The 12,036-nt window shown below is 39.2% G+C and overlaps 1 protein-coding gene across 9 annotated transcripts in view; it reads left to right on the top strand.

Annotated features, from left to right (window-relative positions):
* WNK1 (WNK lysine deficient protein kinase 1) overlaps positions 1-12,036 on the top strand; it is a 126,500-nt gene that overhangs the window by 88,477 nt on the left and 25,987 nt on the right. For 8 of the 9 annotated variants that reach the window (XM_089527792.1, XM_089527791.1, XM_089527786.1 and 5 more), the window contains 8 exons: positions 1,237-1,515; positions 2,138-2,235; positions 3,008-3,170; positions 4,637-4,753; positions 5,994-6,140; positions 7,226-7,283; positions 7,441-7,578; positions 8,065-9,500. In XM_089527792.1, the coding sequence (XP_089383918.1) occupies positions 1,237-1,515; positions 2,138-2,235; positions 3,008-3,170; positions 4,637-4,753; positions 5,994-6,140; positions 7,226-7,283; positions 7,441-7,578; positions 8,065-9,500 (2,436 nt within the window). The remainder of the gene's footprint in view (positions 1-1,236; positions 1,516-2,137; positions 2,236-3,007; positions 3,171-4,636; positions 4,754-5,993; positions 6,141-7,225; positions 7,284-7,440; positions 7,579-8,064; positions 9,501-12,036) is intronic. The other variant, XM_089527790.1, reaches the window with a different exon arrangement.

Genomic DNA, 12,036 nt, shown 5'->3' with positions numbered 1-12,036 from the left:
CCCAAACAAAGGTACTTTCAGACTCTGGAAGGAGAGCAGATCAGTCAGATGGGTTTTCAGAAATATGATTAGAGTTTGACTAGCTTTTGAAATGGTTGGTTGTCCTTTTATTCAAAGACTAACATCTAGCATGTTGGATGCTGTCATTGTATAAATGATTGAGCAGTAAAAACATCTGCAAGATCTCCAAATACTAGCTCATTCTTGAATGTAAGGAGTAAAGCATCTAGCAATTCAAATGATAAAGGGAATAATAATAATAATAATAATAATAATAATAATAATAATAATACATTTTATTTATAGACCGCTATTCCCCAATGATCATAGTGGTGTACAGTAAAAAATTGCAATACAATACAAAATACAATGTGACAGTTAAAGGAGGGAGAAGTCTCATCCTTCAGGCAGTCCCTGATGTTGCTGGGTCTGCCTGATCGCTCCCTCTGAGGCCAAGATGACAGTTAAAAGAGGGAGGAGCCTCTTCCTTCAGGCAGTCCCTGATGTTGCTGGTATGAAGGTATGAGATTTTCAGCTTCCAATAACAAGGTTTTGGACAGTGGCCTGTAATTTTCAATTTCTGTCTATCAAAAGGTAAAGTTTTAGCTAGAGCACAATCCAAACTGTGTATGAGAAATAGAAGGTCCTTCATTATGTATGGCAATATTCTGCAGTTCACATGGCAAACATGACTTTCTTCTCAGTGAATTGGAGCATCTTTAAACAGAGGGCTGGATGGCCTTCTGTCAGGGATGCTTTGATTTAGATTTCCTGCATGGCAGGGAGTTGGACTTAATGGCCCTTGTGGTCTCTTCCAACTCTATGATTCTATAATGTAAAACATGTTTGCTTGTCATGTTTTTGTATTTCATACAAGAAAGAGAAGTTGGAAGGGGTATTCATGATTTGAATGTAAAATAATCTTGCAGATTTCTCAGTATGGACGCTGAAGGGTCCCCTAATAGTTAACAGGAAGATGAGAATCTGTTTGCTACAGTAGTTGCTTTAATCCACTTTCTCATTACTTTTGTGATACACTTGTTACATGATGAGCTGCAAGTTACAGTTGGCCTCAAGGTACTCTGAGCTAAAAATAATGAAATAAGTTGAAACAGGCCACACTGGGATAGGGTGGGCAATTCTTTATGGCTTAGCTTCCAGTTTTCCCTTTCCAATCATGCTGTTTCCCCCAGATTACCCTAAAATGTGCTAATTTGGCTTCCTCATTTGTCACAGGGCTTCCCACCTCGGCTACCAACGCAATATACTGGGGACTCAAATATTGCTTCCTCTTCTGTGGCCTCTGCTTGCCTTCCTTCTGCAGTGCTATCCCCTCCCTTAACTACTGATGCAATGGCTCACCCAGGCTATCATGCTGCAGTGGTGCAGCCTTATGTGGAGCAGAATGTTTTAGCTTCTTTGGGCAGTCTAGGAGGACAGGTTCAAGTGCCACAGTCTTCTTCCTGTTTAGCACAGCAGGTCTCATCTGCATCCTCACAGCAGAAAGCATTAGAGGTAAATGGATTATTGCATGTTTGGGTGTGTGTGTGTGTGTGTGTGTTTCAAAAACTGAAATTTAGGGCATGAATTTTGAATCGCTCCCATTTTTGAATTATTCTTATGATCATATGCTAATCCTCAAAATGAATTTCTCTTACAGCAGAATGTGATGCCAATGTGGAGACCTTGTTGCCCCTGGCTGTGCTGTTGGGAAGTGAGTGGGCCTCCCAGATGCAAAATACTTGCTAGCACTTTTCTTATGGCTAGTGATGCCAATTCTTTTATTGGAGACATGCTACTCTCAATAGTTACTGGAAAAATCTCTCCTCATACCTGTTCCCTGCAGCCCTGCTGTTTGTGGGAGAGAGTTGAATGGTCTTTGCACTCTGCATTGGCTTCTCTGTTGCACATTCTGCTAGTAAGACATCTGGTTGCATGGCAAGCTGTAATGCCACATTCATCTAGAAGATAACATGGTTGACTTTTAAAATTTGCACGAGAACCGTTTTCGGGATTCAAAAATTTGAACTGATTAGATCTAGAGAGAAAATGCTTTTCGGCTTAAGTGGATGGACTATTCAGTTACTTTCAAAAAGAACTTAATGAAATACTTGAAGGGAAAGCTTTGTCTTTGCAGACTACTTCTGGAGTGACTCAGACAGCACCTCTAGAACCTCAACCACCTGTACAGCAGCAGCCTTCACAATCAACCCCCTTGGTTTCCTCAATAGACAGGTAAATAGTAGATAATTGTAACTGAATGTAAATGTTTGTATTAGCAGACAGACTAGTTTGTCCTCCTTCACATGAAATTATTCTTTAGTTATCTCTATATGTAAAATGATTTGTTGTTGTTCACTGCCCTTGAGTCGATCTCAACTCATGACAACCCTATGGGCAAGCATCTCCAAGACCCTCTGTCCTCCACTGCTCTGCTTAATTCCTGCAACTCCGTACCTGTGACCTCCTTAATAGAGTCCCACCATCTAGCATGTGGCCTTCCTCTTTTCTTACTTCCCTCCACCTATCCCAGCATTTTTTGTCTTTTATGTAAAATGATAGGAAATACTTTTCTTGCGTAAGCTGATACAGAGCATATATAAGACTGTTACAACTGTATTTTTCATTAAGGTTCTGACCTAATTATATATTACCTGTTGTTGTTGTTATTATTATTATTATTTATATAGCGCTGTAGATTTGCACAGCGCTGTACATAAAACAATAAGTATATAAGAGAAAGCCTGCCTATGGCATACAGTCTAAGAGATAATAGGATAATGCATATAAAATACATAGTGCATATAACAGTAGGCTATGCCTTTTCTGTTTGTTGTTCAAGAGATGGCCTGTCTGAAAGCATACAATATTTTAAAACTGCATTTGTGTTAAAAAAATTCATGTGCTGATTACTCAAAATACTTCATTTGTTTAGTGATATTAGGAGTGCAATCTGAGTTATCGCTAATGTAGAAAATATTAAGTTTAGCCATTGGTGTTTTTTTAGTGCACACTCAGATGTTGCTTCAGGCTTAAGTGACTGTAACGAGAGTGTTCCAGCATCTAGTGGGAGACATGAAGGGAGGACTACTAAACGGCATTATCGGAGATCAGTGCGGAGCCGCTCTCGCCATGAAAAAACTGCTCGTCCAAAACTGAGGATTCTTAATGTGAGTCCCCTAGTTTGATGTAGCTGTAATTAAAATAGCTCCTAATAGTTAGTTGTCTCATTCGGATGTAATGCAGTGAGCCCCAGGTTTGCTACTCTCTTTCACAAGTATGATTATAGAGACATGTTTGTAGAGTTTTGGCTTCTACTCAAGATAAAACTTTTTAGAGCAGAGTTCATGATCATCTTGGTATTGAGGCTGTGTCCATTGTTGATTAATAGGTCAAGGAGTGCACAAATTTAGGCATGCCCATATAAAGGTAAAGGTAAAAGTTCTTGACAAGATTGTCTTGTCATGTCCGACTGTAGAGGGCAATGCTCGTCTCCATTACAAAGCCGAGAGAGCCAACCTTTTCAGAGACAATTCCATGATCATGTGGCCAGCATGACTACACAGAGTGCTGTTACCTTCCCATCTACACCCATTGTATTTGCAGGGATGGAAGAGGTTTAAATCTACCTTCCTCAGAGCCAGTTGTTGTGGGCATGACACCCTGGGTGATGGGTGATCCTATGCTGTTAATATGATGGGGTGCATGTGAGGAAGATGGCAGACCTTCTCTTGCCTCAGATGGAGGGAGAGCCTAGACTGCTATCTGTCCTAAGCTCTAATATTAGATAGCAGTAGGGTGGATTGAATTTACTCTTTTAGAGATTTGTAACAAACCATCTTCTATTTTTAAGATTAACGTGACTATGCATGAAAGAGGCTTGTTTACATGGGTTATTTACTCTGGGAACCCCCCCCCCTGCTCACAGCATCCTGTTTACATGACACAAGGCCAAACCCTGCTTTGGGCATGGATTGTTTTCACAATATCCACACCTAAATTGGCCTTAACCCAAATTTAAAAGCTTTACCTTTTTCCTTGGGTTTTTGGCTCTCCCCGCAGCACTAAAGGGTGGCTGCATTCCCATGCAATCTCGGTAAGCCACACAGCACCACCGCTGTGAGCGCAAGTCTCTATAAGGTCAGAGTGCTTTCTTGTGACTTAATTTAATTAATTTTAATTTGTTTTATTTATATACTGCTATTCCAAAGATCATAGCGGTGAACAGCAAGTAAGCTAATTAGCAAGTAAGCTAATTCAGTGTTGTGCCGGGCAGTGAACTGATGTAACGTGGGAAGGCAGCTATCCGTCATTGCTGCAGAGAGCACAGGTAACCAGGGGGTGGGGGTGGAATTTGAGGGCATCCTAGAGTATTCTGGCCAGCAAAAGATAAAACCCAGAGATTCTGTAAAAATTCACTTGGAGGGAAGAAGCATGAATTTCTTTCTCTCTTGCTCATAATTCCCTTATGGTTGTGAGGAAGACCATTGAAAGTTCTGTGGTGATGTTTGAAAGACCTGGAAATCTCCTGTGTGTTTCCTTTTTTTCCCATTTTGCTTTTAGCCCCTCTATTGTCACTACCCTCTTTCCTTCTTATTATACTTTTCATCTTGAAGATCAAAATTCTGTGTTCTAGGTATCAAACAAAGGAGATCGTGTTGTGGAATGTCAGTTAGAGACACACAATAGAAAAATGGTTACTTTTAAGTTTGACTTGGATGGTGACAATCCAGAGGAAATAGCTACTATCATGGTAAGCAGTTTAAATAGAAATTTAATCTATGTGTAAACAGTATTTACTTTAGTACCCTGTCCCATTCAGTTTTTCTTTGCAGGAGCAAGCTCTTGATACATTTCTTTCTGTGCCCCTGAGCTTATTACAGTTTACAACACCCAAAATAATTTAGAATAGGCTGGTACTTATTTAAACTGTATGTTTAAAAAGTTGCTTGGAAGCTAGGGATCAGTTTAGACCTCAGAATTATCATTTCTTCAAGTAAACTGTCTTCTGCACACTCAAGGATTATAATCTAGAAAAGTCAACTGGCTAGTCAATTAATGAATTGAGGGCACTTAACCTCTTTAAATTTGGTGATAAGTACCATATATACTCAACTATAAGCCGACCTCATGTATAAGTCGAGGGCAGGTTTGGGGCCAACATTATGGAATTTGTAATGATCCAAGGATAAGTCAGGGGAAATATAGGGGCATATAACAAGGCATATAATGGCTGATGCAAAGGAAAATAACGCCAAAGAACTTAGAAAGTTCTGGCAGGCATAACTGTTTGTGCTCATCTTAAAGGCTGGATAGATGAGAGAGTAGAAGGGATCCATGCATCTTTTTGGTGCTCTCAGGATGGACTAGGTTCTTTCCTTTTACCCCTCTTTTCAGAGAAAGGGGATGGCTATATATATATATATATATATATATATATATATATATATATATATTTTATGGGAGTTAAAATACAGTACTTACATTGACCTGTGGATAAGTCGACCCTGGTTTTTTGGGTCAATTTTTTGACTAAAATTTCTAGACTTATACATGAGTATATACAGTATGCCCCTCCCAGTAACTACTGCATGCTTGACCCATGGTTGACTCTAGCCAGGAAAGAATACAGATGCCTGCCACCTGCTCATATTGTTTCTCACTTTCATATTACACCTGCTAGATACTTAGTCACCATAGTGACCGCCTAATTAAAAATTTTTTATGTACAGCGCTGTGTAAATTTACAGCGCTTTATAAATAAAAGTTAATAATAATAAGATAGTGGGAGGTGGAGCATGTTGCCCTGAGGCCATACATAGATCTTGTTGGATTTGCCATATTTTGGGTTCAGCTAGATTTGAAGTTCAGTTATTCTTTTTAAGCAACAACCTGGTGTATTATGTATATAACCAACATAATGTTGCAGTAGTTTATTGGTGTTCTCTACTATTAACCAAGCCTGTACTGATTAATACTAATTTTATATGCAGGTGCAAAATGAATTCATCTTAGCAACAGAAAGAGATTCATTTGTTGAACAAGTGCGAGACATTATTGAAAAGGCAGATGAAATGCTCAGTGAGGATGCCAGTGGGGAACCAGAAGGTGATCAAAGTATGGGCAGTATACAGAACCAGGTAAAAGCTGGTTTTATTATCTGTAATCACACAGGCTGAATTCTTATCCAGAATTCTGAAATACTCCAAAATTGTCCACATAGGTAGCTGTGGCATCTTTGCTTTCTGATGGTTCAATGTATACATTTTATTTCATGCACAAAGTTATTAAACATATTATATATAAAATTAACTTCAGGCTATGTGTATAAAAGATGTACAAAACATAAATGAATTTCATGTTTATACTTGGGTCTCATCCCCAAGATACCTCATTATATATACAAATATTCCAAAATCCGAAAAAATTCGAAATCCAAAACACTTCTGATTCCGATTATTTCAGATAAGAGAGACTACACCTATATTTCAGAGTCTCTAGTGCAAGGCATTCCTTAATTCTTTTTCAACAACTCCATTCTTCTTTTGGATACTTTTTCTTGTGCCAGATAGTTTTGGCAAAAGATACCCCATCACCTGAACTTCAAGGAGACAAGTTGTTTTTTTAAAAACCTTTTCTCTCCTTTCTGTTGAGAGTATTGTCTTTCTGTCACTTCACACAAGTCAGTAATTTTGCTGTAAGCTTTCATATATTAAATATCCCCCACTGTGCCTATGACCTCTGTCAGTGTTCGATTTTTGTCCTTTGAGTCATTCTGAACCTGGGTCTTCCGTCTTTTGGTAGCTTGAAGTCCATTGGGGAAATTTCTTATTTCCAATTTAACTTTAAGCAGTTCTCTTCTTTTTGGTCTTTCTTCATTATTTGTGTCTTTTAGCTTTGCAGCTTGTCATACATTTTCCCATGCCCCTGGGATATGTGTGTATGATGTGAACAAACTCACTCTTGTTAACCAGCATTGGAAAAAGAACTAAATTCACTATTTGAAAACAGTCTTCAATTGTGGGGGGAAAATCAAACACTGTGAATGTATGCAGTATGAATAAATATTTTTTTGGGAGGAGACAATCTAGCCTTAATAAAGGAGGTCTTGCAAAATCTCTATTTTTTAATTTTAATACTCTGTCTTAATACTCCTTAACACTTTCATTGCCAGTACAGTTATGCCTGCCAGAAATGGTTAAATAACTATTTTCATTGTTTGCAGAAGTTGGATGAAGATTTCAAACAGCCAGATCCTGTATCTTCCATTCCACAAAGAATAGGTAAGAAATGTTGAATTTCTTATAATTTTGCATTATTTGCCTGGATTTCAGATGATAAAGGACCATTTCTGTTCAGTTTAGCAGCAGAACGCTTGATTCTTGTAGCATGAGTTACATGTGTCAATAATTATCTGTGTCTTTCTCCAATTTGTTGTAGGCGTCCCTCCTAATTCACTGACTCAGGTTGTCCATTCTGCTGGAAGAAGATTTATTGTCAGCCCTGTACCAGAAAGCAGGTTGCGAGAACAGAAATTTTTCACTTCTATTCCATCAGAAAATGAGCTTCTTGATGTAGGTGAGTTGATCAGCCTTCCCAGCATAAGCCAATATTACGTCTAACAGAATGCTAGTGAATGGCTTTGGGAGACATAGTTTTAACAGGGCTCTTTTTCTGTAAGGGGTGTATTATTTGTTGTATGAACAGTCATGTACCTGAAGTATAACCTCTCTTTACATATGCTTTATGTGGATGTTGAGATTGTCTTTGGAGATAACTTCCCCAACTGACCAAGTTGTGGTGAGTAGCTGTGGAAGAGGCTTCACTAAAACCATTGGAGCCACATGAGAACAGATGTGGTGAATTCTTATAGCAGTGTTGCACACTGTTTCTTTAGAAAGAAAATAACCTGTTGCCTACTATCTGATTTCATTCCCAATATAAGAGAAAGGTGGACTATAACATAAAGCAAATAAATTATATGAAACCCTGTTGTCTTAGCAGGTATGTGTCTTTAGTATCCTTCAGTAAGTTTTTCAGTAACTTTGCCTTTCTTCTTTTCAGTTGCTGCTTCCTCATCTCATGGTCCTGGAATGAATCTGTCTCACTCTGCATCATCCCTCAGCCTCCAGCAAGCTTTTTCAGAGCTCAAGCATGCCCAAATGACAGAAGGACCTAGTACAGCTCCTCCAATTTTTAATCAGGATTTGCCAGCTTTTCCATCTATAGTAGCTACAAGTGAGAATGGCAGTTTGCCATCAACCTCAGTGACTGCCCCTTCAGTGTCCCTCCCTCCCTCCACAGGTGCTTCTTTACTAACAACACAGGCAGTAGAAAAAGTGACCACAGGGCTTTCACTGAATGAAGAATTGTCAGGCTCCAGTTCTCCTCCACCAGTGTTGCAGTCAGGATCAGATCTAACTAGTGGTGTGGCTTCCAGCATTAGTGCACCTTCTTCTTTGTCAACAAATGCATCTCAGGTAGCTTCTGCTGCTGGAGAAATTGTTCCTAGTAGTAGCACCCCAGCTTCTCTAACGCTGCCTCAAGCTGGAGTGACTGGGCCTAGTGTTACGATATCAGGAAGTATGGCACCACCTATGACATCTCAGCAGGTTGGCAGTGCCAGTGCTGCCCCATCGCAATGTCAAACAACTGTCCCTGTTTCTTTGGCACAGAGCATGGTTTCACAGTCTTCTCAGTTGGACACTAGCAGTTCTATCCCCAGCTTAGCAGAAATGGTAGTAGTTAGTGTGCTGCAGCCAAGATCAGAAAGTGAAAACCCACTAGAAAAGCCACAGATAGGCATCACAGGTGGAATCCCCTTGCCTGTTTCTGTACCTATATCCATTACAGTACCATCAAGTATGCCTAGCTCTACCTTGCAGCCTGCTGGGGTACAGCCACTACCCATCCCACCCATAGTTACCTCATCTAGCTTAGCCCCAGTAGCAGGCATAGTTTCTACTCCGGTTTTGCCTCAGGTACCTTTACCTGGGATCTTGCCACTGACACAACCACTAGCTAATGTGCCTGCAGTCCAGCAAACTTTAATACATAGTCATCCTCAGCCAGCTCCATTGCCCAATCAACCACATACCCATTCTATAGAAATGGATGTTGACACTCAGCCCAAAGCACCAGGCATAGATGACATAAAAACCCTGGAAGAAAAACTGAGATCGCTCTTCAGTGAGCACAGTGGTGCTGGGGCAGTACACCCATCTGTGTCTTTGGAGACATCTCTTGTAGTGGAGACCACAGTAATGCCTGCATTACCCACCACTGCTGTTGCACCCACGAAACCTTTGGCACCCATTGCAAGTACCAGTATACCACCAACGAGTTTGACACTTGGTCCAGCAGGTTTACCTGTCATGACATCAGTTGCTACGCCTGGACAAGCTGGCACCCCCAGCAACTGTGTTCCAGCAACATGTATTGCATCAGCAACAGTTAAACCAGGGACGACTCCTTCAAAGCCACCTCTTAGCAGAGTACCGGTAAGGAATTAGATATTCTTATGAATTTGTTTTAACTCATGTTAGATGAGGAATCCTCTAAAAAGACTTGAGATGGAAAATGGTATATCCATTACTTCCTTGGTTAGCCAGTGTTCATATCTTTCTTGCGTTACAACTCTTCCTCCTTGCTGTTTTAGCAATAACTTTTAAAAGTGTTGAAGCATGCCACATCACATCTTTTGTAAGCCATTACTGTATAAAAGGAGAAAAAAGTGGTGCATAGGTAGTACACAAACTGTTGTCATTTGCATTCACCTATATTCTGTGAACCAACAAGAATGATCAAGGGCTAATATGACAGGACTAATATAACGAAAGTTGGATCTGTACAGTCAGCCTTCCATATCCATGGCTTATTTATCAATCGACTGAAACATCCACGACTTGAAAGTATTAAATATATATAAATTCCAAAAAGCAAACCTTGATTTTGCCATTTTATATAAGGAACACCATTTTACTATTGTATTTAATTGAACTTGAGAGCATCCATGGATTTTGGTATTGCGCGTGCACGTGTGTGTGTGTGTCTTTGTACCAAACCCCAGCAAATACCAAGGGCCAAATGGTAGAGATGTATAATTTAGGTACGGTGCAGCAAAAGTTAGATAAGGAGAAGTTGTTCTCATAATACTGGAGCCTCTGGCCATCTGGTGAAGCTGAAATGAGCAAGATTCACAGTAGACAAAAGGACGTGCTTTGCATAGTGCATAAAGCATGGCATTTGCCAGATGTACTTGATATAATGGTAACTGACAACTTGCTGTAAAAGGGAATTAGACAAATTCATGCAAGGTAAAGCTGTGAGTAGCTTCTAGTTATGATGGCTCTATTATCGGTATAGTAAGTTTATAAATACCAGTTGTTAGGGAACACAAGTGAAAAGAAGATGCTACAATTGCTTGTGGGTTTCCCATAGGTGTCTGCTTAGGCCATATGGCAACAGCATATTATATTAGATATGCCTTTTATCTGATCCAGTTTGGGTTTTCTTATGTTTTTATGTGTGTCCTATAGAAATGCTGTTCAGATCAACTGCAATAAAGATCCAAAGGTAGTTATGTGATGATCCGTTTAAAAATCATTTTTGAGAAACTTTTAAAAACTGTAGTTGGAAGCTGTTTAGCACACACATTTGCATACCTTGGAAGGTTGTTCATTTGTTCATTAGCAACACTAGACACACAATATATTTATAGAAGCCCAGGGGCTTGCTTGGATTTCCTAGTGGATTTTAAGAAGGCCAATATCTTGCAACCTTGTGTTAAATCTCTGGTGGTCAACAGAAGGCCATAATACTCTGTTCTTTGGTAGAGATCCTGGTATTAATTATGCTTGGAGCATAGGGTGCTCATGATATTCCACATGGCATTTACAGTGTTTCATAAAGGAATTGATCTGATCTGGTCTGTAACAAGTTGTTTAATTCAGGAAAGAACATGGGGATAAATGAAATTGATTCCTTATGGGCTTGTAAAACCAATTTGAGATATATGAGTTCAGTAGTTAAGCAAAAAAATGGTGATATATGTGGCTAAAATCTGCAGTAGATTTTATGGTATGAAGGCACATTTTTACCATTTTTCTTGCAACTGGAAAATCACGAATAGAGATTATAGGAAAATAATTATAGTTGATAAAGAAATTGCTTCGGTATTTGGAGTCTTGATAGTATTTTGCATTAACTTCAAAGAGCAGGGGTGACATGGGACTCCAGCTTTCAGCTGCCCACAGCCAAGATGGAATTGATCTTTAATGTCCAAGAACATCTGGAAGACCCCATATTCCCTATACTGATATGATCATTAGTTACATTTATATTCCTCTTTTCTGCAGTGAATTCAAAGTATATACAACCCGCTTTCAGAAGTAAAAAGACAGTAATGAGATTTAGTTGTTTTATTTACCAAAATTTATTTTCTTTTTAGTTAGGATCCCAGACTGAATTCTGTATTGTACAGTATCATTGAGTGGCATGGTGTTGAAGGGTGGAGATGTTCAGCTAGCCTGTGCTTTCAGTTTTAAAAATCTTTTGTTTTTGTTAAGATGGAAATACTGTAGTTGGAATGTGCTGTCCGATGTGCCTCATTCTACTCCCTGATCTAACAATGTTTGGCTGATCTTTCCCTCTTAAGTTTGCATGTCTCAGCATGTTTTGTCAGACAACCAACACACTGTTAGTTTGTATGAAATCAGTTTAAATAAATGTACACAGACAACTCTGCATTCAGTGTACTTTTTAACCTTCTAAAAATGTTTTTGGTGGGTAGTAAGATCTACCATGGAAATAAGTGGCATAGTCTACAAATTGCCCAGCTGCCTGTTTAGTAGACTTCTACACCATAAGATAACTTTAAGCAGTATCACATGGTAAACTCGTTTTAGTAAAATGAGAAGTTACATTTTCTAGATAGTGTCTGATAGTGGTTGTATGCCTTAAAGTAATTTCTGACTTATGGCAACTCTAAGGTAAACCCATCATGGGTTTTCTTGGCAAGTTTTATTCAGAGGGGGA

The sequence above is a fragment of the Sceloporus occidentalis genome, unplaced genomic scaffold, assembly GCF_023333645.1.
Source record: "Sceloporus occidentalis isolate IW3139 unplaced genomic scaffold, rSceOcc1.0.p SCAF_5, whole genome shotgun sequence".
Classification (NCBI taxonomy): Eukaryota; Metazoa; Chordata; class Lepidosauria; order Squamata; family Phrynosomatidae; genus Sceloporus; species Sceloporus occidentalis.
Note: the sequence above shows the minus strand (reverse complement) of the source record. Positions and strands in the feature narration are given on the sequence as shown.